Source organism: Tetrao urogallus, assembly GCF_951394365.1.
Source record: "Tetrao urogallus genome assembly, chromosome: 1".
Classification (NCBI taxonomy): domain Eukaryota; kingdom Metazoa; phylum Chordata; class Aves; order Galliformes; family Phasianidae; genus Tetrao; species Tetrao urogallus.
In genome coordinates, this window is record NC_136813.1 from 103918620 (window position 1) to 103945841 (window position 27222).

Consider the following 27222-nt stretch of genomic DNA (forward strand, 5'->3'; position numbering starts at 1 on the left):
GAATCACCATCTATCAGCCTGACCTACCGCATCCCACTATTAAACCATGTCCTTTAGTGCCACATCCACTTGACTCTAAAATATCTGTAGGGATGGGGACTTCACAACTTTGCCTTGCAGACCATTCCAACACCAGACCACACTATTAAGAAATTCTTTCTCATACTGTATCTCACCCTCCTCTGGTGCAACTTGAGATCATTTCCTCATGCCCTATCATTTATCACCTAAACTTGACAGAAAGTGCTCACTTAGAAAGGATATTAAGAATTAACCTGCTCCCACATACTCAAATTTTGTTTTGCTCAGTTCCAAATGCACTGGGAAAAGCACAGGAACAGTGTCTACAGGAGTCACGGAGTGCTGCTGCTCCACATTCAGAAGGAAGCCCTTCTCCTAAGTCCAGCAAACCAGAAAACACTGCTGGAGAGGGTGACTGCTGAGCAGGATCTCACTGGTGTCAGGCAGAAGGTTGATCCTTTATGCAAGGAATTACGAAAGGCACCATCAGCAGGAGCAGCAGTGGATTACAGCGCTCTTTCAGTACCTCATTTTGTTAAGGTATGCTTAGAACATTAACCTAACAAATAATTGCCAGCTAATGAAGTTAATATTAAACACAAAAATCATAACCAGGACTTCAAAAGAGAATTACTCCAAGGAAATTGGCTTGTAAAAATGTAGCAGATTTTTAGAAAATAACATGTTTTCAGTTGGCAGAGGGATAAGCTAGTAAATACTGCAACTGAGACCGTACAACCAACAGGAAATGCTGCTTCATCATAAGGTTCTTACAGAAAAAAAGTACATCATTTGCATTTGGGAGGTATTGGGCACGTTGTGAAAACATAATAAAGCATTTCTGAAGAATTACAAATGTAGTCACCTGTACAAAATTATTCCTCTTATCCCCAGTTGCTCTTTTATCATTTCATTGGTGAGGCAATTAAAATCTTAAATAAAAATTAAATGAATGCTAATGAGCATTAATAGAGAACATCTGAGGAAAGAAACCCATAACAGTGTGTTCTAGCAACCAACATTGCTCACAGGCCAGCAAATGCTTTTCTTTCTGAAACAACCGATCATTTGAAAGAATATGGGCTGGTATAGGAATACTACATAAATTCCTTCGTAACAGCTTTCAAAACTAGAATTTCGTAAGCATTATAAAAATAATTTTTAAAACAATGATTTGAAATAAAAACTGGATTTCTGACCTTAATTGAAGAATTTAATCAACAATAAACTTGCAGCTGGTCAGAAAATACAAACCTCAACTAAGAATTTTCTGCTAATGACTGATTATAAGGATGGTGATACTGAAATTAATAGTACCAGCAGCAGTATCACTAGTATAGCATTAATAATAATAATTAAAAACCAATGACAATTGAAGTACTGCATTCTGATTACTGGGGGCTTTGCTACTGAGCCACAAATTAGAGAGATTATACAAAATCATCTGCGTCACAATGGTCTGGAAATCAACTTGAAAATGCCAAGATGATCACAGATGTCACAATCTCTACTCTATAGTATGCCATTCCCCCCCAAAAATGGTTTCAGCTCTTTCCTGTTTGGATGTTTTCTGTTTCTGTTCTGTCCTTAGAAATATAAAGATGTAATTCACTGTTTTCCCTGGCTGCGTTCATTCTTGCAGTGTTGGTTCCAGAGCTCCAAAAAGCCTACCAAATAACTCCTGCTTAATTCAAGAGTACAGAAAATGGTCTGTGATAATTTCCAAGCTTCCAGCTTTTGGCTCTAATAATCTAATTTACATATTCACACATAACTTGTCTATGTAGAAAGCTTCAGAATTTAACAAAGGCACAGATTTCGTGGTGGGAAAGGAACTGTTTCACCAGCACTGCTTCATGAACTTCTGTCTATGTGCAGTGTAGCAGTAAGGTTTCCCTATTTGCATAGATGCGTATTAGCTCTGATCTGGGGACTTCTTGTTCTCATGATGTATGTAGTTGTGGGATCCCTCCTTGTTTCTCAACTAGTGACCAGCACAAGAATATGCTGGGAGCAGAAACGGGGAGCCTTGCTGAGAGAAAAATGTATCCTGATTTAACATGAACCACTTTTAAAAAGGGGTTTTTGGAAAGAGAGCAAATATAATGTAGAAGGTCTTTTTTTTTTTTTTTTTTTTTAATATTACAAATAACTTAGTTCAACTGAATTTTAACCAATTCTTCATTAACTTCAGTCCAAAGCAAGTTCATTTACACGTTAAGTTGTGGATGATTATAGAATGAAATCTTAACTTTGGCAGAAAAAGGTTCTATTGAAGATGCCACACCTTCCAGAGATGACCTTGTTGAATTTTTCAGGTGACTTCAGTGTAAAATAACAGTTCTTGACAGAGCATAGAGGCACAAGACTTTGAATGACAAAAGTCAGAGGCTGTGTAGAAATCCTGGCTTTCAGATCATCCTTCCAAGTAGAGTGGCTGTGTGAGGGAGGGTCTCTCCCTTCCCGTTCTCCCTGAGGCCTGATATGACATGACAGATCTGTCAGCTACACAGCTGTGAGGCGTGACATCCGGCAGGTTTATGCGATGCTGATTTAACAGTGATCGACAAGCAAAACTCAATTTGTAAATGCTTTCAGGATTCCTGTCTATCCATCAGCATGAGTCAAAAATCTATGCCACAATCATTCTGCCCTGGGAAGGGAGAGCTGGCACCAGCCTTGCTTGAGAGGATACAGAGGAAAGGCACTGCTGGCAGTTAGCAGCAGGCTCTGGCAACCAGGTCTGTGCAAAGTGCCTGAGCACTCTAGTGAGCCACAACAGAGGCTGCAGCTCAGCTCTTCCATCCCCTATCTGCCCCAGAGTGGGGCAAACTACTGCTCCTACTAGGGACAGCAGGGGTCACAGTTATTCTCCAACACTGCTGTTCTTCATAACTGCAGAGATGTTCCTATTTTATAAGCTGGTCTTAAAATCAGCAAGGTGCAGAGAAGAGACATGGAATAGTATCTTGACACAGCGCAGAGAGCAAAGCAGATATTAGCCAAGTGTTGCCAGTAATCACAGGTAAAACAAGTTAAAATGTCTTTGTTGAACTTGTTTTTGATTATTCTTTTTCTGCACATATGTGTGTATTTATGCATGGAAAATACAGGGCTATCCCAAGAAAAAAATGCAATGAACTCAGTGTGGTTTTGTCTCTGCCTGTGTCTTAAGCAAAGCAAAATCATGATTCTAGGTAATATGAAATACTGTCTTTTAAAATGAATTTATCTTCCACAAAAGCACCTTATGTGAGCATGCTTATCAGTGTCTCCTCTCTGCTAGTTTTTCACAAGCAAATTCAGATACAAACAGCCAATTTTAGCAACTTGAGAGAAGTCCAGAATACATATTCCTACAGCTTTCATGAGAACCAATACATGCATAAAAACAGAGCTACCAATAAATGTGTAACTGTGAACTACTTGCAGCAATTATTTTCAGTGGTCCAGCCAACTCACTGGGAAATACAGGAAAGAGCCCCAAGCACAAATTCAAAGGAAATGAAGTTTACCAGTCATACTGCTCACACTATGATCATACAAATGATTTTGTATTAAAAAGAAAAAAAAAAAGAAGCTATGAAGTCTTTATTCATTGCTTTCCTGTATCCAGCTGATGATATCACTTGATAAGAGTGAAGTATTTTTTAAAAAATAATGCAAAAGAAAACTAGAAATTATTGATTTAACCAAGCTCAAATTAAAGGCCTGCACTTCTGAGGGGATAATACAAAATAATTAAAGTTTCCCTTGGTAAATTAGATGGAGTCAATTCTATTAAGCTGCATCATGTTTTTTATGGCTGACAAGAGAGTTTAGTCACCAATAACAAAAGAAAATATTTGGATTCTGACATCAGTGTAAAGTAAAATAAATGACATACAGCTTCTGCTTCAGTTAAAAATCTCTTTGCTGAAAAGCATGCCTTTAGTTACAGGCAGACCTTCACTGAAAAAGCCACAACAGAATCTATGATGGCTGCAAGTATGTAAGAAGAATAGATTTCTAAACACTTTTCTTCCAGAAAATTGTTTATACTGAGCCACTCGGGCATATCAAGAGGAAAAAACTGAGAAGAAATCAAACTCCTGAAACCAATAAATTTAGAGGACAATTACCTTTAAATTGCAAGACATACTGATTACAAACCTATCACATTCTCCAGAGTTTCCAGGATAAAAATAAATTAATTGCTGACTGAGATGAGTGCTTGACAGGAGATTTTATATTCCCAAACTCACGCATATGATAATGTACTGCTAGATCAGTAACTGCAGGTCAAACCAGGTGTCTCCAACACACTATATTGCCAAGGGAGTGAAAAGCTGCTACTTAGCTGGATCACTGAACTTGCAGAAGACATTTCTAATGTTTGGTGCAGTATTTTTGACTCACTCAAGAAGCACTAACTAAACTAGACTCTTTTTCACATAATCTCTGTGAATGCTAGAGTAGATTGGGTTTGATACATTGAAAATATTACAATATTTACATTACAGAGATTTTAGGAAATTTAAGGATATGCTTTAATGATCTAACAGACATGGACTCTATCCCTTTCGCACTTGCTATAGAACTTCAGGTAGGAATATGCCCATAGCCAGTAGCTACTGACACCAAACAGCTTTGCATTCTCCGCTGTTACCAAAATACATACCTAGTTATAAAATATATTTGAACAGAATTGTAGCAGATTAATCTGGAAAAAAAAAAATATTTGGCAGATTGTATCTGAGAAAGACTAGCTGTACAATTCTAACAGTTCTTCAAAAATCGTACTTCAAAACAGTGATTTCAAAAGATGCAAATAACAAACTACTGAATTTCAGACCATGTTAACCATCCAGGTTTCTTTTAAATAAAAGAATGTCAAAAGCATCACATCTTCTATATTAATGGCAAAGCAACTGGTCTTTCTTTGTAATCAATGCTGAAATTCTTATATAGTTTCCATATGAACAAGACTGGAAAATGTGCATGCTGGAAGTGTGCATGATTCTTTAGTGAGCCTCAATGAATGGCACAAAGATTGCAAACCTTTTGGTGTTCAAGGTCTGAAGATCCCTTGTTCTTGTCCTAACATTAGGGTTCAGATAGTTTCTGCAACACGTAGGGATATATTAGTATAGCCTGATCATATATATTAGTATATCATAATATATCATAGTATATAATTTATATTAGTATAGCCCATCAGAAGCTGTGGCTTTCTATGCAATCCATACACAGGGCTATGGGTTTTATTTTTATTAAAAAACAAACAAACAAAAAAAAAAAAAACCAAAAAACACATTTTTTTTAGCCATCTAATATCTTTCAACATTTGTTCTGCTGCAACACCAGTTGAAATTGTGCAAGAGAATATTTTCAAATTGTTAAGACCTTCTCTATGGTCATGGTAACAGACTAATACAATTATCTTAACAGTTTATTAAACTGTTTAGAAACAGTTTACTGACTCTTAGCCTGAGCCTCTACAAGTTAAGAGTCCCAAACAATTCTGAAAATGTGTAGGATTGAATGGATGTAAAGGCCATTTACTACATAAGCACAACTGCAGCGACAAATCTTGACTAAAACTGATCTCTCCAGAAGTAATAGGGCTTACATTAGTGACAGCATAAACCAACTATTTCACTTCATAAAGAGCCAACTGGTAAAAGATTTAAAACTGCAGAGAATACAGGAATTATCCTTAGTACTCATGTCAGTGATCTGCTGATCTAGTTTGTTTGTGGTTTTTTTTTACTTTAGGTCTACCTTTTATAGGAATAAATAACGTGGCAACATTTGCATAGTGGCTGATAATATATATATGTATACATGCATTATTGATGAAGGACATATATAAACCATGGAATGAACTTTTTAACAGGGAAGAAATCAAGCATGAGACCAGAAGGGAAGTGCAATATTAGAAAGGGAAGTGCAAAGTAAGCTACTGAAAGTGCTACAAAGATGAAAGGCAAAGACAGAGCTGTGACTGCAGCAGACTTGAAATATGATGTGTATGCTAGTAAGATTAGGATAAAAACTAGGAAGGGAAGAGTTGGAGGTGCTATGGAAGAAGAAATATTACATTGAATGTCCTGAGCTGGTGATGTGAAAGGAATGGTTCAGCTTGTAGATTCAGATTGTAGGAGACCAGTGAAGAGAGGCAGCATGAGCTATTGAAAAACAAAGTCAAGAAAGAGGACAGAAAAGATGGAGTAAGGAGTGAATCATTGGTTTAGGAGGCCAAAGCAGTGTGGCAAGTGATGAAGCAAATACAGCTGTTGAACACAACATTGGAAACTGGAGTAAGGAAACTGGAGCAAGTAAAATGTGTGCGGCCTCATATGTTGATATGGAAAGCAAGGTGGTTCAATGAAAATCAGAGGCTGAAGAAGGCTCCAAACCTAATGGTGATTGACAAATTAAGCTTGTTTTGACAAATCAAGCTCAGTTCAGTACCCTTCCTTAATGCTGCACTGTGAGCTTTACGCTAACTATCCAACTAACTACACTAATCTACTAATGTAGATTGCTCAGAAATTAATGCCTCCTGTTTTTTTCCACAGAAGCTACAACAGATAAAAAGAGCACAATAACACTAACAGTAAATTATCAGCTACAAAACACTTATTTCTCAACATAAGCACCACCGTTAGATGAGCAGATTCACCAGTGATGAACAAGAACCTGCATTCTGCACTTGTAAAAACCTATACCAGTGGAGGTGACCCACTGCTGCTATCACCACTGCTAAAACGCACCACTCACCACCTCACTGTGCTGACATTCACTGTTCGGTCTTCAGAAACATTCAGCAGGCATCAGTGAATGTTGATAGGTGCCATTTTTTCCACATGGAAGAATCCAATAACATACCTTTGCTCCATACACACTTCCATGTCTGACGCCATTCACTCAGACTGCCCCTCGACTGCCTCTGTTGCATAGCAACACCATGGGAAGGTCCAAACTCTACTTCTACACCACCAACATCTACCTCTGATGTCACGTTTTAACATAATAAAATAGATGGCATTACTTTTGGAGCAGTCCTTGCAAACTGTATTGGTTGGGCTGCAATACAGAAGCTAGAGAAAACTATATGCCCAATATGTACTCCTCAATTCAGGAGGTAATGACTCATTACGCTGACCACCTTTTGCAATTTCTTACTTTTTTTCACCTGAGGCAATTGAGTAAACACTTCACCAACTTACATACTACCAAGTGTCTTTTCAAATTTTCAAAATAGATACAAAACAGTAACTAATGTGTTGCTAGAAAGAACAACATCATCAGTTGTGAAAATGTCCCAATGATACTGAAACTAACATTAAATCTGAAACTTTAGAAACGGGAAACTGTTGTCCACTAAGTTCCTGAATATTGTTGTGTTCACTTTCATGTCTGTGTATAGTGAGCATAAAGTAAAATAAATGAGAGACTATTTAGGGAGTCACAAGATTTACGGCTCTGCTTGGTCTTTAAGGTCACACTCTCTTAAAGAGAGTAATTGTTCATCCTGGCACTTGCTGCCACTAAAACAGTTGACAGCAATACTAATATCTAGTCACTAGTGATAAAGATATACGTACCTGATCCCCAACAACCTACAACCTAGGTACAAGGATGTCTCATGCATCTTTCAATTTGCTCCTACATTTTAAGCTGGCAAACACATGCTCAAAGGAAAGTCACCTTCAGAGACACATAGGCACTGCTGTGAATATACACATCCATAGCAAATGTATATCAGACTAACTTTTATTAGTTTTTTTATTTTTTGATATGTCAGATGGTACAGCTGCAAAGGAAAAAATAAATAATGCCTTTTTTCCATCAGCATTGCTGTATTTATTTCAAACTAGCAATCAACTTCCTAACTTGCCACACATAACTTAAATTCAGGTGACCAGTGATGGTTAAAGTTACAGTCATAGCATTTGTGTTTGGCTGAGAAGTGGTCACTAGCAGTCTCAATTTACCACTTTTAATTTAAACTCCCATGCCAATGATTTTGGTTCTCAAAGCTATGATTGGCACATATGGATTTTAAAATCAAAGGGAAAGTAAACTACAGTTAAGAATTCAGCTGCTCAGATCGATGAAAAAACTGTTTTATAACTGTGTACTCCACTTAAATCCCAGCTGCCTGACAGAAAGTATTTAATGTTTCAAGCAGTTCTTTTCTCATTTCAACACTCAGAACACCTTTTTATTGCAGCAGTAACCCACTACTAGGTGGACAGAAGTGAACAGTTGATGTTATATCCTCAGGAAATACGGCAAAGCAAGTAAAGATGAGAGCAACCTAATGAGGCATGCTCTAATACCCAAATGGTAAAATGTGGACTGTTTGAAAGTTACTACTGTATGTCTTTCTCTTTTAACACTATTGATATTATGAATTAGTTCACTATTATAATATCAAAAGCGTAAGAGTAATTAGTAAAGTGAAGAACATCATTAAAACTATTATTGTCATAATCAATGCAAAATATGTTTTTAGATAGCCATGGCAGTGTATAATCTGGATAATTTGGTCCAGTATCTCACAGTTAGCAGTTAATATGGAGTTAATTAATATCCTTTCAAACAGATAAACAGATATGTATCAATGTTATTTGCTAATATATCTTCTAAAATGAATTAATTCATGAAGGATTTCACGAAGGAAAGACTGTATCTATGTGTCTGCGTATAACGTTGGCATACACACACATGTTGACATAAATGCACAAGAAAAACAGAGAGAAGGAGAGAAGCAGGAGTCCATATACTATTCCATATAACAGAATATGAAATATCCTACCATTCTTGTTCTATGAAACCCAAGAAGTAATTTAAAAATGTTAAAGAAGAATGCATTTGGTTATTTTGGGAGGATGTTATCAGTTTTGTCTCTTTTTTTTTCTTTTTCTTTTTTTTTTTCCTGATCAGTCTTTCCTCAATCCCATTTTTCCATCCAGAAAAAGACTGTTACAATTTTTAAAGAGTTTAAAATCTTTAATAATCTTTTGGTAAATTCAGATATATATTTGTTTTAAGATTGTTAATGTCACCAAATACTGGAGATTTCTCCACATCATAGCTGTAAAAGCCAAAATGCTGAGTGTGCTCAACTGCCAGTGAAGGGCTACAGAAATATCTGAATTCTAAGTCTGAAAAGCAGGGTATCTGCATCTCAATGGAGCCATACTAATTTCATGGGTGGCTATGTCCCACGTGGTTTTACATATGAAAACATATCCACATATCCCTTACCTTCTAAAATGTAATTCTACTTGCCTCAGGGATCCCTGATGTAATGTTCACAATGTGCATAAAAGCAATCAAATTCTAGAGAATATGAATGCAGCAACAAACCTACTACAGAGTATATGGCACACAGAGGCTAACCCTTGGGGAACTGGGGCTAACAATGGACAAAGGACAGATGAGGGTGATGTGGAATAGGACAGATTCATTATCAGAGAGATCAGACAGAAAAATGTGCAGGTAGTTTATATATCTAAAGATAGCACAGTAAAACATAAAGCATGATTCTTAATTAAAGTTAGTTGAGAAACTTCTCAATGACCTAGAAACCTTAACTTTTTTTAATAAGAAAATAACAGTAGAAGTAGCTACTTAAGTATATGTGCTTAATATTCTAAGTTTTATAGCTACTTAAAAATAATTTCTCAAGGAAATGAATACACTGTGTCACATAAAATTGGCCATGTAAGTCACAATAAGTAATACAATCACCCTGATTAAGATCTGGAGCATTTGCATTACTGCTAATAAATCTGTAATATTATTATTTGGTGTTGCAAATATTGCAGCTCTTAAATGGGCTATTTCACATTGCTTTAACTCAGAGTAATGGAATTCCTTCACGCTTTAAAGTCCAAACAGTATGGCCAATACATTATTATTCATTATTGCAATGGTATCCAGACGATTTTGTAGTTAAGAAGAAATTTCCAGATTGAAAAAGAACAGAACAGTAAAAAAAGAAATAAATAAAGACTCTGCAAGTCGATTTTTTTAAGTCTTTAGGAAACTTTTAGAAAAGTCTGGCTGGTCAGAACACTGGCCACTTGGTAATATGGATGAGTATACTGGGCTTGCAGTACAAGAGATCAGAAACGCTCATTTAACGTACTGTGTTTAAATCATTTACTTTTAAAGTTACTCCACACTTCTGCCGGTGCAAGAGATAATATGTGATCCCCATCCTTGTGATGTAAACGTTACACTTCCAGGGCGTTTTATCGATCAAGATGGGACTAATGGCCTAGTTTGTAAAACAAGCCAGTTTCCATTAAGTGTCTCAGTGACGGGGCAGCACTTTCAGACGCTCACTGAACTGCAGGTCTCAGTGCTTTGCTTTCACTGAGGTGCTTAATGAGACTTGAATTCCCTTGAAAACCAGCGACTTACCTGTCATTCCTGCAGAGAACAAACACCAGACTTTCCCTACACTGAGTTCTCTCTCAGTAGGTGGAATAGCCACAGTATCTATCAGTAGTATCACTTCTTCTGGGTAAGGACTTATATTTTGTATCCCCCATAACAGCTTTTAAATGTCAGCCTACTAAGGAAATAGATTATACAGTTACGTTATTTAAAATGTGACTTGTCACCCCAATACTTAAACATGAAGATGGGGCAGATAGTTTAAATATAGAGTAATGCAGACAGGAAAGAATGAAGTGCACTGAATTGATGAACTTGTTAGAAGTATTGAGGAGTTTTTAAATAGTTTTCATGAAAATGTGATTTTAGTGCTACATGGAAGAGTAGCTGAAATATCACTCCAGTAAAGAGATAAATAATGCAAAATTATTCAAATATTTCCGCAAAGTAAAATGATATTTTCTTATCATCAAATGGAAAGACCTTAATGTATCACACATTTTGTACTAGTTAGATTTAAAAAAGTCAGTGGTGAATCATTATTTACAAACTATTTTTATATATGCTGAAATACATTTTTGTATAATATATAGATGCATATAAAAATAAAGCTATATGTATTAAATGTTATGTATTTTTACCCTTTACATGATATTCAATTATAGAATAAGTTCCAGATTGAGATTGAATTATTTTAGATCTCCATCAACTCAGAGATCGAATAATACTGACTTGCTCATAAAATCTGACAAAATCTGACATGTATTCCACCCACTCAAATTATTTTTGAAGATTTTAGTCTTATTCTCTCTAAAACTGCATGAGAAAATTGTATTTCAACGTCTGACATTATGACCATCATCTTAAAACGGAACAGAAAAATGAACATTTTATTTCCACGGATGTTAAAAAGAGTTTAGATTTATTATGTTTATGAGAATGTAAATATTATCTAGGAAGTACACCCAGAATGCAACTGTGCATATAAACATGGAAAAACAAGATCTGAATTTATTTTCCATGTGGTAGCCTGGCTTCTGGAACTGTTCAACATCCAATATTGCAGCCACCTAAAAATCACTTACATAAAAATGTCAGGCCATCATTATGAACCATTTGTGTCACAGATTAATGACTGTAACAGAAAAGCTAGAATTTTAAAGGAGAAGATAATGAAGCAAATGTGATAGATAGTTTGGAAAAGAGACAATACATCCCTGCAGAATTTCTCTGTAGCAACACAGAAACGAACGGATATGTACTTTCAAATATGATACAAAAACACCACAACGTCATGTAACTTTCTTAGCAGCTGGGTACAGATGGCTACATGGCACACAGAAGCTGTATCTTTCATGGGGTGGAGGTTTCAGGACGCAACCTCCTTCTACATCAGTTCTTGTGGACTGTGACATGAGAGACCATTCACAGTAAAGTTTAGCTTCAATTATCTCTCAACAACATACTTTATTTATAGTAAAAGTTGCCACTGAAACTGGCACCTCTGACTGATTAATTCAGGAACAGATCAAGGAGATAAATGCAGATAAGACTCTGCTCTTCTCTTAATCAGCTGGCATCAAAATATAAAATACCAGCGAACTAAGTTCATACTTAGCCACATATGTTATCTGAAAAGGTACAGACTTCAGTCTTCCACGGTGTCAACTTGCATCCTTGACCACACAAAATTAACTTCCAAATACGAGTGTTTTTAATACAAATAAATTTCTCATATTAGAAAAATGTCATTTTTTTCCTATTTCCTCTCCTCAAAGATTCTAATCAGAGTTGCATTACTTATAAACTGAAATTAATATTTTCTGTAATTTGGTATAGGAGAATGTTAAATATCAGCTTAAGTATTTTCTCATTATTAAAATGAATCAGTATTATATCATATATATGACAATTGTACATCACCAAGTCAATTCCTGACTAATTACTAAATTACATCTCTAGCTTGACATAAACACGGCAATCTCATACCTTTTCTTTATAGACTGAAGCCATTGCCCAGGCTGGATGGGGCTCTGAGCACCTGATGGAGCTGTAGTTCATTGCAGTAGAGCTGGACTAGATGGCCTTAAAGGGTACCTTCCAAGTCAAACAATTCTATGATACTATGACTGATCTATAGGCAGAAACTCTGATTCTCATTACTCTACTTACCTACACACTACGCTTTTTAAAATCTTCATTGATCCTCAATTACAGGATAAAAAAAAGTGCTAGATAGTTTTAGGAGGACAATCTAATTTCGAAAAATGGAACCTAAAGTTTAGTATTGCCTGAATCTGAGTCAGTCTCCAGAATCAGACAATTTGTTTCTCAGACCAACTTAATATAATAAAATGATAATTTATTTCAGAACTATAAAATATAGTATTGGAAACTGGCTGAACAACTTGTCAGAAACTTACAGGATCATGTATCAGCTGTTTGCAATGCGTAACAAGTCAGAATTTATGAGTTAGATAACGCACATTAATTTCTAAAGCCTTCAATGCAATTATGGATCAAGCACATGATTTAGATGCTGCTGCATGTATTATTTAAAATTATTTGGAGTAGACAAGTTTAAAAAATGTTACTTTATATTTAGATAGAATGAATGCAAAGAAAATCTTTGCAAATGTAGATTAATTCAATGGTGAATGGGATTTCATTAATAGTGGAGTAATTTACAGGGCTTTGCCATTAACTTAAGCAGAAAAGTTGTGCTTCATTATCCAAGTGCACTGAGTGAAAGAGCTAAGTGAGACTAGAGAAGAAAAGTTCATAAAACTGTAGCAGAGCCATGCGCCTCTTCCAATTCAGCCAACGGGATATCTGTACTTGACTTCCAGTGCAACAGTTTTGAGACATTAGCTCTAATTTTGCTATTATATAATTTCTTGTATTTGTCTTAGAATTCCAGTTTTCAAGAAGACATTTTTATTTCAAGAAAGAAATTTGGGAACAAATTGGTCTCATTTGCTAAAGACATTTTTTCTTAGATATGCTTTATTATTTCATTTTGTTTTGATTCGTTTTTGCATTATAAATTATTTCATTTATTCTTCCTCCTCAGATGCATATTTCTGTTAGGAGTGGTCATGTATACCACCTTCCTTCTCCTTTTGGCTATAAAAATGATTCGACACACAGACAAAAACAAAAAAAACCTCAAGCACTATTGCTATACACCTTTGCTCATTTATACATCACTTTACAAAGAGAAAACAACAGAAAGAAACAGTTTTGAATAGCTGCACCTGTACAGACTTAGATGCAGTCACACCAGAGGACCAACAAAGTATGAAATTGATTTAAGGTTGTTTATTGGAAAAATCCACTTTTGAAGCTGTATCGGCTTCTTGAATATTTGACAATATTTCTGCTTAAGTGAAGATTTTAGGGAAGTCTTAAAGAGAGGATAAAAAAACATTCTTACTTAATATGCAAAACCTACTTCTCAGTGGGAACCAGAGATGGAATACTAGACGGAAATAATTTTTAAGAAATTAAGAGTGTTTTATTTTTCTTTCTTTTTCTTCCTTGATATTGATTGTAAACCACCCTTTCCTCTGTCAGTCTAGGAGTCAGACTGGAACATGAAGTCTGACTTATGACAATGGCAGAGAAAAGCAACATAAATTTGTAAATTAAATGTGCATATTCTGGCTAACATGATCTTTTCAGTCAAGCATTCTTTGTGCCTTTTTTCTGTTTTTTTTTCAGTGGAGAACCACTACAAATTTTACAACAATAAGACATTTTAAGTATGTAACATACTTATATGAATATGAAGGTAGCAAACAGCTGTCTCTCATAGTTATTTTGGGCAGAAAAAAGTAAAAGTATGACATTATAAATACTATCTGGAAGCTAATAGAATAGTAAAATAAATTGATTTCCAAAGCTTTAGAAACAATGTAATTTTGAGTATGCTCTCAATCTCATTCCAATGTGCACAATTTAATGTCATTAATGTATATAAGTGAAAAACATTTCCAAACTGTGAGCCTAAGGCAAACGCATATAGAAGAGTCACAGAAGTTGAAGGAGAAGGGTTGTTGAGTATAATGAAGAAACTACATTTTAAGAAGTAAATGAATCGAAGCAACCTGCTACCAACATAATTGCTTTAATGACCTCATAGCAAACATCAGCAGAACAGGTTTGTAATTTACCATGTCCTTCTTTCTGAACGTGCTCTCTAAAGTTTTGTGCCAAAGTCAAGACATCTACAAACACAATTTGCTTTAGATTGACTAGTCGTGATGAATGTCTTCCTTTACTACCCTTGACTAAAATTACTCCTCTTGCCAAGAAAGCATCAGAAATCCCAGTTTCACTTGTCATGTACTGGGAACAGTTGAGATAGATTGCTGTTATTTGTGGGTTTCCTTTTTTAATGAAACAGCTTTCAGAAATATTTAGGTAGATTTTGTAAGCAGAAAGTTCCCAATGTAAGTGTGAACAATCTCATAAGTTGGTCAATTAACATTTGTGGCAGAGGTTTCTAATTACTTAAATCACCAGTTTATAACTGTAATATCTTGTAAACTACCCTGCCAAGGATAGAATCATAGAATGGCCTGGGTTGAAAAGGACCACAATGATCATCTAGTTTCAACCCCCCTGCTATGTGCAGGGTCACCAACCACCAGACCAGGCTGCCCAGAGCCACATCCAGCCTGGCCTTGAATGCCTCCAGGGATGGGGCATCCACAGGCTCCTTGGGCAACCTGTTCCAGTGTGTCACCAAGCTCTGTGTGAAAAACTTCCTCCTAATATCTAGCCTAAACCTCCTCTGTCTTAGTTTAAAACCATTCTCCGTTGCCCTGTCACTATCCACCCTCGTAAACAGCCGTTCCCCCTCCAGTTTATAAACTCTCGTCAATTACTGGAAGGCCACAGTGAGGTCTCCCTGAAGCCTTCTCTTTTCCAAGCTAAACAATCCCAGTTCCCTCAACCTTTTCTCACAGGAGAGGTGCTTCAGCCCTCTGATCATCTTAGCGGCCCTCCTCTGGACCCACATAATTAATGATTCTTGTAACTACATATCATTCATTGTGAGAGGTTACAACTAAATAAAATGGGCTTTGATTATCCTGATAAGGCACATGGCTGAGTGGTGTGCAGACAGCAGGTCAACCAATAAGCTTAGTTGACTATTTTGCTTAAAATTTCCAAAGTTGATAAATAAACATCTTAATCTTGATCATGGAATGTGCTGAGTGTCCTTAGCAACTGCTGACAACAAAAGGAATTAACGCAATAAAGGCATATTCCTTACTCAGTGCTGTATGCATTTGTATACTAAATACTGTTTCACACTGTTCTCCACAAATACCCTTTTTCACAAATTGAATAAACTATTGTTATTAAACAATTGTTGAAGGAATTGTATGCAGTATTTTAGTGACTGCAACTTAAAACGGAAACTTGCTGGAAAAAGTCACACCATAGACAAATTGACAATAGTTACAAAAAATAGTGCGTTATGCAATGAAATACACTATCATAAAAGTTGAAAGACCACACTGGTAAGAAGATTTTGGGAAAAATACTTTGTGGTATTGATCAACCTCTTTCCCCTACATCTTCTACCAAGACTTTCATTTTTTTCTCCTCACACTGAATAACTTAAAGAAATATATCTTAAAGCTATGTATTGTCTGACTAACTTAATGGATAACATTGCTGAATGAGAAAGGAAAGTAAATGGACTTGGGTTGACTTTTGCAGCATTAAAGAAATGGCTGAACATCAATATCTGTTAGCAGAAAGAGAACACATTTGTCACAGAAAATACGTATTTTAAAAATAATCAGGGCATATATTAAGACTTTAGTCATTTTTTCCTTGTGATTATTGTGTAACAGTCAGAAATATCAGCAAAGAATAATTAGCAAAAAGTAGTCTAAACACACAGAAATGACCAGCAGACAAATCTTGTGGGTAATAACCAACTTTTCTGCACAAAGTTCTTCCTTGAAAACATTCAGTGTTTCAATCACTGAATGGCTTGGGTTGGAAGGGACCTTGAAACCCACTCAATTCTACCCTCCCTTCCATGGGCAAGGCTTCTACCCACCAGGGCCCCATCCAATGTGTCCTTGTACACCTCCAGGGATGGGGCATCCACAGCTTCTCTGGGCAGCCTATCCAGTGCCTCGCCACTCTCTGACTGAAGAGTTTCATCCTAATGCCTAGTCTACACCTACCATGATTTAGTTTAAAACTGTTTCTTATTCTCCTATCACTACACACCCTCTCAGTGTCACTCCCCAGCATTCCTGAAGGCACCCTTTAGGTACTGGAAAGTTGCTTTAAGGTTTCCCTGGAGCCTTCTCTTCTCCAGGCTGAACAAGAGCAGTTCCCTCAGGCTTTCTTTTTGGAGAGGTGCTCCAGCTCCCTTATTATTTTTGTGGTTGCGAATCAAGATTTGGTATTTTTGCCTTGTGGTTTTCTTTCCAACTGTAAATGTTTAAAGCATACACACACTGAGACAAATATGCATGTATATACATATAGTTTCACAGATTTGCATGACTATTCACTGCACAATACTGATTTTTTTTTAAATTATATATCTAATTGGAAAAGATAGTGCTGCTCAGAAATGTCTCAAAATAGAGACTGCACATCTCATTTTTTAATTTATTACTGATCTCTCTTACTGTCTTCATGCTGCATTCTGCATAGGACTTTATAGACTGTCTCTAGCCAGTAACCATTATGCTAGTATTTTTCTTCAAATTTTTCACATAAACAGTACTGGAAAGCAGTATTTTGCACTGCTCTCATAACAGTACAGAGTTTGGTGAAAGTATCAGTACAGCTGTAGGTACATCAGGTCAACAGATGCCATACATTTCTCATTTACTGTAATCTATGAAAGTGTCACGATATTTCTTATTTTATCAATTCACATGGCTTGTGCTCTGCTGGAGGCTGTTTTGAGACTGTTTCATAAGAGTCTTTTATGGGACCTGCTATCCCATATTGATAATTGGTTATTAGAAATGGCTGTTCCTTCAGTTTTCTACACCATCAACATAAATAGTATGGAAGACGGTATAAAACGCTTTGCCAAGTCAATATATGAACAGAAACATTCTTGACTTTAAAGTTACAAAAGAGAATCACATCTATAGAGCTTAGAGACTAAAGAGGAAAAAAAGGAAAGCTGACTGTTGATTAAGGGTGAAAGTCCGATGCTACTATTGGAAGCAATTTTGGAAGACTGAGCATGGCACTTCTAACCCCATCCTAATGAGCATCTTGAAACTTTATCATTATCAGCCAGAGGAATTAATCCTGAAAATTGTCCTGGTAGAAGTAAAGCTATTGAAATGCTTTCCTCACAGCTGGATGAGTCTCTATGAAGACTACACTCCTATTATGATGATAGATGTTTACTCCTGGAAGAAGCACTGAAATCCTTCCGTGCACTGCTCAGTTCCCTCAGCTCTAAGAGAAAGATAAGAGGCTGCTGTTGCTACAGAAAATCCACACTGGGTTACAACTGCATCTCAAAAGTCACCTATACTAGAAGCCATTGGCCATAAGTTATTTGGAAACATGAATTAAATGGACGGTAATCACTTTTTGACATTGGCAAGACTTTACTATCAGTTTAGAAAACATCACCTAAAATATATCTGCCAATGGATATAAGATAATATGAATTAAATAAAGGAATGATGCCCAGATTTCCAGTTTCAGAATCTGCCGTAACACTTCAGCTAGGCACAGGCTCTCTGCATCAGACAAGCACAGCATAACTAGACAGGCTTCTAGCACAGTGACAATGTGTAAGCCCAGGCAGAAGGAAGTCTCACATGCCAGTTTGTCCACCAGTAGCAGGTCTTTGATATCATGGAGGCCAGAGTCACTCAGGAACTGCAGGACTGAGACAGGATAAAATGAGCTTTTTTGGGCAGAAGGAACACTTCTCCAGTGGTAACTTTCTGCCAAGGCAGGAAAGACATGCAGAAGAAACCCACAAATTGAACGATGCCTGCAAAATGTCCCATGGCTAGAATGTGATTTTAGGGGAGGTCACTGCTTGTAGCACTCATAAAAAAGATGAGTAGAGGACTGCAGGCACAGAGTTCCACAGGAGAGACACGACGAGGCAAAGATAGAGATCAGACAGTGAGAAGAATACTCAGAGGCACTCTAGTTACAGAGCGCTACTCCTCAGTTGTGCCACTGAAAACGCTAGTCACACTCTGTCTCTACATAGATAAGCAGACACGCAGGATGTGTCTCACAACTCCACTCCTCCAAACAGTAACTTTAAAAAAAACCATTGCACTCAAGTAAAAGAACATACAAATGCTTACTGAGTGAATGCATATGTTGATTATTATTTGGAAATAGGAACTATTGCTTTAAGTTCTGTTTTGCTTAATTATTCATTATTTACTACCTAAATTATGCATAAAAACCTCAAGTACTTCCGAGTTTTCTTTATGTAATGCAGACTCCAAGGTGTGGTAAGAAAGTTATGCAGTGAGGTGTCCCTTCCTTCCATTAGTTGTAAGAAAAAATAAATTACAATTCAGCATATAATTCTCAACCTCGTTACACAATGATTTAAAGTCTACTGAGTACAATTACTTCATGCTCAGCATACTTATTCCTGTATAAAACTTTATCACCCCCACAAATAAAGGCATCATAGCAGGATCACTCTGCAGGACAACAGTAGTTGATGAGGATTTTTTATATGTTTTACCCTTCGGCTGTTCACAAATTACTTTCAGAGTTAATATGAACTTCACTTCATAGTAATATTCTTCCTCGAACAGGGACTTAAGTGCAGAATCTTGTTCTATCTGTTCATATATGAATTGAAAGTATGGATTATTCTCATATGAATTGAAAGTATGGATTATTCTCATTTCTTATAACATTTAGAAACAATACTACACAAGATTAACACACATCTCTCCTTCGCTCATCTCTCCACCTGCAACATCTAACCTTTCCAACACAGCCTTATCCTGTCTTTGTTTGCTACACTTGCTGGACAAGACAGCATGTTCTGTGGTTGTATACCAACTATATTCTTTCTTTCTTGACTGAATAGTCAATAGACAGGCTAGGTGGTCAGTCGGCTGGCCTAACGCAGTTGCGCTTTGCTTTTTAACTTAAAGCTCTAACCTACAACTTGGGGAACATAAAATCCAAGGGCACTTTTCACACTTCTATAATGTATCTTCAGTATGTCCAATAGACAATATGACTGCATAAACATTGTTTCCTTATGAAAGTCAGAAAAATAAGGCTACTGGATTTTTTGCACAAAAGTAATATGCAAACAAGTTGCGAATGGCAACAAATTGATTTTATACAGCTTACAGTAGTGTCAATAAGTTTTTTTCTAGTATTCAATCAGATCTGGAAATGCTTTGCTCTTCAAACCATGAAGTGGTTTGCAGGATGCAGTCTGCAAAACCTTTTCAAAATTAGTGTTACTTTCATTCAGTTTGCCTCTTGTCACTGTTAGAGCTGAGCAGCGTACTCAATCTTGTCGATGGTGGTGATTCCATGTAGAGGCAGTTAAGATTTTAATATTAGCTCCTAGAGATGAGTCTTAATCACTTTTTAATTAGTTCACTTCTCCTGTCAGCAAATATTCTCCCTCTGATGCTCTCAAACTGTTCTCACTAACTGTGTTATAATACAGCTCTTCAGTTTCTGTGTATGCCCATGGTACGTACCCTTCATTGCATTAATCCTGCATTAATAGTAGAATCCTCTCTAAAAAGTGAGAAGAAAACCCAAAACAACAAACTATTTTGTATGTTTAAAGAAGACGATAATTTCAAATCAAGTGTCAAAAAACGAAAAGAAAAAATAAAGGGGGGGGGGGGGGGGGGGGGGGGGCACAAGGGGGAAGTAAATCCAATATGCTCAAATAAAATAAAATGCCACCTCCTCAGCTAACGTCAATTATTGTACCTAACAAAATGATTTGGATTTAGAACAACTAAGATATTGTTCCACATTCTTGAAAAAGATGCAACAATCGAAGAAAACAATTTGTATTTAATAGAGATTAAGCACTACGTAATGTGTATAGTAAAAAATATCAAAATATTATGTATGAAAAAAATACATACAAAAAGAAGACATGAACAGAAGATAAACATGTTGTCTAAGGTTGTAAGTTATTATAAATATAGATTTTTTTTTAAATTAGACACATTAAAAAGGAAAAATTGTCTCAAATTTGGACTTTTGGTAATTCAGTCCTTGCCCACATTAGGATGTTTTTGACCTGTTATCAACTTCCTATCTTTAACCTTGGATCTTTTGCTTATATGAACATGTACATGATTTTACAGCATCTGCCAATAAGTAGTGCCCATTTCAGGAGGATGATTAAAGTTAGAAGGAAATACTGTAACAGTGAGATTACTGCTTGGTGGTACATCTGGAAAATATTTTCAATATAAAGGCCTGTAATTCTGGTAAATATGGCAAGAATCGAATTCTAAGTTGCTTACTATTTCTGGCTTCCAATAGAAATCAAAAAGGTCATAAATCCTTTTATCACAGAACATTAGCACGATTTACAAACATTAATAAAAGCTCTGCAATGAAGCTTTAGATAGAGATTTTTGTTTCCTTAGGTCAGATACTCTAGCTTTCTCCATACTACCACTTCTTTTTCACGACGAAACTAAACTCACAAAAAATGTTTATTCATGTCCTCTCATTTTCCATAAACCAAACCTCCATTAATTTTCTTCCAAAATCTCTTTCATATGACAGTACCTTGCTCTCTTTTCCTTCTACATACATACTTACCAGTTTTATGATTTTACACAAGTTTCTAAGCCTACTAAAATTACTTTTTCTTTTAACTACATTTTATAGATGCCCCCATTTCATTTTTAACAATGCTTCTTCTTGCAAAGCTATCTTTTTATATCCAAATAAACCAACTGATATTCTGGAAATCTAGTCTTAAATTCTCCGAAGCCCTTTCAACAGCTTTTTTTTAGCAATGTAAGAATTATTGTAGGGCATGCAAGCAGCCTACACTCTAGCGTTTACTATCAGTGTGTCACAAATTATCAAAACATTGGTCCTATTCCTGTTTTGAGTACACTGCAGTCAAAATCTATATCCCTAAACCAGAAACAGACATCAGCAAAAAGCCTACTGCTTAAATACAATTCACAGTGCGTGTTCAGATAGCTGTGAGCCACTTTAAAAATAAGCTGTATCTCTGGTGACCTCCACCTGTGCGTGCTAAGTGACTTGAGTTTAGTATCATGTAACAACACTTCCAAAAATAAGTGTATATACAGGGGGAGTTTCTGGCATGACATTTTTTATCTAATAAAAAAGGAAATAAAGTTTCATAATGTGATGCGTAGCCTAAGAGCTTAAGACAATTCTCATTGCCAGGCATGTATCATTAAGCATCTTATACAATCAGCTGTTCTGTTACTGTCTAAACTAAACTAAGGATGAGTGAGTAGTTTTCATGGCTTTCCCAATCCATTTTCAAGAGTATTATTAGAGTTACCATCATTGTGATTATCATCATCATCATCATCATCATCATCACAGCAAGCTGTTAATTTTGGTATTCCCAAAGGCAAATAAGTCATTACTTACTCATCAACAAAACTACTTGCTCCAGATACAAAGGTAGGCAGATTTTTGCTAGACTGATCGATCAATGAAAGAACCCAAGGCCTTCCTACAAAACAGTATTCTCAACATCAGCAGTTTTTGTAAATACTTTTGTATTTCCAAAGGCCTGCTGCCACTCCAAACCCTCATTTGGCCAATTCAGTTCCTGTCCTACATTTAACACTTCAGCTACAGTTGCAATGTCATTGCACAGCAGGTAAAAAATATTTCTGGAACAAATGTCAGCAAGAGATAATTCTGAAATAACCTTCTGATCTATAGTAGCACAAGCCAGAAGATAACACTGCCATATAGGCTGCTTTGTTGGTAACCTGACACTGCTTTTGCTGGCATAGAAATTGTTTCTATAGATGGAAGGGGAAATAGTTGTAGAAACTCACTATAGAACTTTTATTTCACAAATTTCTCATAAAGAACTGCCTTCAACATGAATTTGAATTGAAATGGAGGGGGAGGGAAGCTCAGAAACAATAAATACAAAAGGAACAATTAAAGAAAGACAAAATATTTTAGATTACCTCATCTAAGAAAATGGCTCATACGGATGTTGGAGTACCTTACAGTGAAGCACATTGTACTCATACTATGAAACATGGATACTAAAGGAAACCAGTTCGCTTTTATTTTACCTATAAATTGTAAATTGATGGATAAAGTGGTGCTTTAGTTTTTCAAAACCAAAATCCTATGGAAAGACTTCAAAAAGCATCAGACACAGACTCCAGTTGTGACAAACCACTAGTAGATTCAGGTAGTTAAAGCATGCACTCAATTTATACAGAAAGATGTTTTAAACAAAAATATATGATTTCATGCCCTGTGTAATAGGCTCAGTGGCCAAAACTAACAAAAACACTTTGTGCCCTCATCAGCAGCAACTGAAAGCTGTCACACATCAAAGCACGTTGCAACCTGCAAAGCATCAAACTCACTGACCCAGATTTCGAAAAATCAAAATGATACCCCCAATATATGCAGGGATGACAGGGGCAAAGTAGCAGACATGCAGTACAGTGACTTACCATCTTGGTCTGTGGTAACTGTGATAGCTGTGAACTGCTTGGGAGAGAAACTCAACTCCGAGACGCCATTCGTGGCCTCGATTTCAAAGGTGTAGTTCACATGTGACACGAAGTCCAGCACCGTCACAGAGGAGTTGATGAGACCTGTGTGCCTGGGAATGAAGCGGATTCCTCCCCCACATATTTCACACTGGCTGGCATCTGACCCACATTTCTTACAGATGACACTGTAAGTGAGATCTTTTCTTCCTCCGGTATCACTTGGTGGGCTCCACTCCAACATGAGAGCTGTTTCGTTAATGTTAAAAATCACATTCCTGGGAGCAGAAGGTGGCCCTGGAAAGAAGGTAAAGAAAGACTGCTAAGTGACAACTGCCCTTTCGGGGGTCGGGGGGAGGAGATACATAAATAATTATATTAATGTTAAGGCAATTATTTACAAACAGGCATTAAAACACTGATGACTGAATAGTGAATTAAAAGAAAAATTTTAGAAATTGTCTAGACAATTAAATTCCTTGAATATTAACCAGAAAGAATAAATAGGCAACATTATAAGAAGTTGAAAAATCTAAATGAGTTAGAATTTATTTCAGAAATAATTTAGGGCAACATATAAATTAGTTGGGAACGTCCAAGTTAGGCTTGGTAACACAAATTTGCACAAAATATCAACTGATCTTGTAGGGTACTGATGTTGAGCTTTAACCACAAAAATTACTTCCTTATTCTACATTTAGCAAGGTAGGCTTTTCTGATACTTACGCTCTTTGATGTTTTATAAGAGTTAAAATGAGTAAGCAAATAAATAAATAACAGCTTCGGAATAAGTACAAGAAGTAAAATTGTTTGTATTAATCCTGCAGTCAGATTTTCTTTTTTTCCCCCTATCATTTCCTGCTATTATCCTCTGGGATTTCTTTGCTGCTATTCACTAATGGAGGTAGGTGGTCACAGGTTAAGAGCATTAGACACAAAAGACAGACACACGGTTTTCAAAGGACACACAGTTTTCAAAGACAGTTTCTAAACATGCATAAAACTTACACACAGGACGAAACTTAAGGCTTTATGCTACCGGTTTGGATGTAAGACAAATGTGGTAAACCCAACTGGTGATTTCTGTATTTTTGTTGACTTAAATGAGCATTACATTTCCAGATCTCAAGATTAAGCCAGAGTGCACGAGGACAGTTCAGTCAATTGTTAGTAGAGCTTTCAAAATTTTAAACTTGCTTTACAGATGTTCTTGATTTATACAACCTGCCGTTAAGACATAGCTATGAGACACTGGTTAAACTCTGAGTGAGCTTTTCATTATTCCAAGGACTCTAAAGCAGCCTGAAGGACTATACAAAAGTATAGTCCTCATAGCTGAAGGACTCAGCTCATTGTTGTAGATTTCACTCCAGAAATTGAGCAGTGAAGTCAGTCCATTCTGAGAAAGTCAGATAAATGAAATATCATAACTATCTTTTATATAAACTTTAAGACAATCAGAGAAGAACTAAATAACCAAACTAACAACCCCCCCCAAATAATTAATCAACACATTTATAAGTTCCAATTCAACAATCTGTAGCATGAGGACAAGGCCTAGGCCCAAAGGATAGTCAGATAAATCATAACTTTGCATTAGGAAGGAAAACAAAATTACTAAAGCTCCTCATGCTATTCCATATATAAATTTGGATTCAAAATCTCAGTTAAAAAAATATAATTAAGTTATATCACTTTTTCCTAGTTATTCAATTCAAATTTTTAAATCTTATTTTTCCTTAATATTTCCATTATTTTAAGCTATTTTTTTGGCTGAACAAAGATGCTGTGATTGAGAAAATCAAGCTTATGAGTAGCTCGTAAATATGTACCTATAACTGAAGTAAACTTATTTACTCAATTTCTTATTTCTTGAAGATGACCTAGACTACAAAAACAGACCATACCTTAATTGAAAACATTACTTCATCTTATATTTTAGCAAAATACTATACAATGGTAAAGATCTATACAATTATACCTACGTTTTGCAGAGAGAATTACTTCTAACTTTAAAGAAGGAAAGAGGCAATAATAGTTGCAGAACAAATTGTCACTGTTCATCAAAATTTGTAATTTTAAAGTGATGTTATCTGTTTATTTATGCAGCATAAGAATAAAAGCTGGAATGCTTATAAAAGGAAAAACTGTTTATATGGCATGGGAGGGATGATGTGAACTAAGAAATGCTGGGGTTTTCTGTGAATTGTAGTTGAACATTTGAGTTGCTTTTTGACTTCTGATACTTTTGTAATACTAAACAGCAGGAGCTATGGTTTTATTAGAATGATTTTTGCCCTAAGGTTAATGAAGAGTTAGGTATTAGATTTCAAGCATTTGATCATTAAAATACTTGGAGGTACTATATTACTTTTTTTTTTTTTTTTTCAGTGGATAAGAAGATTTAAAATATTTTGAATTATGTATTCATTTTTATATTTACCTGTGTAAAGTTTATGGTAGGGAAAAAGTAAAGAGCAGTTATTATTCATGGTAGAGAGGAAATATTTGCTGAATGTTATGTGCCTCATTTGTGCTGAAGATGAATATTTCTGGAACCTGACAGATGAAAATTATTTTTGTAGTTTGCAGTTTTTATGTTCACAAATCATTTCGACTATTTCCTTCCTGGCCTCTGACTGTGATAAATCTAATAGTGAAATACGAAATAACGTAATATGGAAGTATTTATAAATGTAACTTGTTAACAATGACTATTTACACTGATGCTTCATTTTTCCACTGATGCGGACAGCAGAGGCAAGGTACAGCCTTGAAGATGCTGATGTAGTAAACAAGCCTCTACAATCTGAGAGTGTCTCAGATTAAAAACCTTAACTTCCTGTAAAATTACAATGACATTGGCAGTTGAAGCTACTCTGGAAAACAGTTCTTTGACTGGAATAAACTAAAACCAGAATGGATGAATTCAGCTTCAGTTCTTAGTATTTACGTGTAGAAGAGAGGATAATTATGTTTCCTCTAAATACATTGCTATAATTAAATAATGACTGGTCTTAACAAATTCTCGTTGTTAAAACCAATGAGGAGTGTTAGGAACACGGAGGATGAGCCCAATCACATCCCTGTGTTCGCATGACTTTAAGCTGATCTGTAACCCCCATGAAACAATTGATAATACTCATGCACTTAAAATTAAGCATGTGTGTCATCACTCACAGGACTGGAGCCAGTGTTTTGAAACTAGTTTAAATTTTACCTTACATAAACAACAGATATGACAATGGGTCATCACAGCTCAGGTTTTATATGTTACTTCAGAGGCTCCAGCAGGCCAAAACATATGATTTCATGTGTATCTGGGCACCAGGAAGCATTTTTTTTTTCCTTTAAAAAAAAAAATTTAATTTGTTTAATTTGTAGTTCTATGTACATGTAAGGTAAAATTCCTAATTTTCTATGAATATGCTATATTCATGATTTGGGATTTAATTCTCAATTATAATAGGAAACACGAATTATTGTACATTCACAATTCAATGAAATAGGAGAACATAATCAATTACGTTAGGGATGTCTGAAAGTAATGGCTGTCCGTCTGAAAAAAACTTCAGACACCCTTCATACTGAAAGCCCCTCATGCCAATTTGCATGACGATTAAATAGCTTTTTAATTGCTGTTAAATTATGCCAGTTAAACTGTGATTTCATGCAAATATTAAGCTGTAATGACATGCAGTGAATCATTTACTAAGATTTAGAACTTGGAACAAAGAGAAACAATTAATTCTAGCCCTCAGATTCAGCTAAATTATGTGTCATTGGGCTTTTATGAATGTGGCCTGATTGCTTTGTTATCATTTATAAATTATACAAAGATTATTCAACACATCAAAAATCTTGGCAGCAATAACCCTTCTGCAGATGTCTATGGGCAAAACTCTTGGGGATTTCCTTACACTGATTTTTAAGGAAATCAAGTATACTGGTGAAAATGATGGATCCTTTTCTCAACAGCAAAATTCGTGACTTAAGATTTTATGTAGAAGAGTAAAACACTTCAGATGGTTGAGCACTGGAAAAAAAGGCAGCTCTTCTGCTT

General features: G+C 35.9%; 1 protein-coding gene across 2 annotated transcripts in view; it reads right to left on the reverse strand.

Annotated features, from left to right (window-relative positions):
- EPHA6 (EPH receptor A6) overlaps positions 1-27222 on the reverse strand; it is a gene marked incomplete at both ends in the record, with an annotated part of 498668 nt that overhangs the window by 213472 nt on the left and 257974 nt on the right. For both annotated transcript variants that reach the window (XM_079541645.1, XM_079541644.1), the window contains one exon: positions 23121-23456. In XM_079541645.1, coding sequence (XP_079397771.1) covers positions 23121-23456 — 336 coding nt within the window. The remainder of the gene's footprint in view (positions 1-23120; positions 23457-27222) is intronic.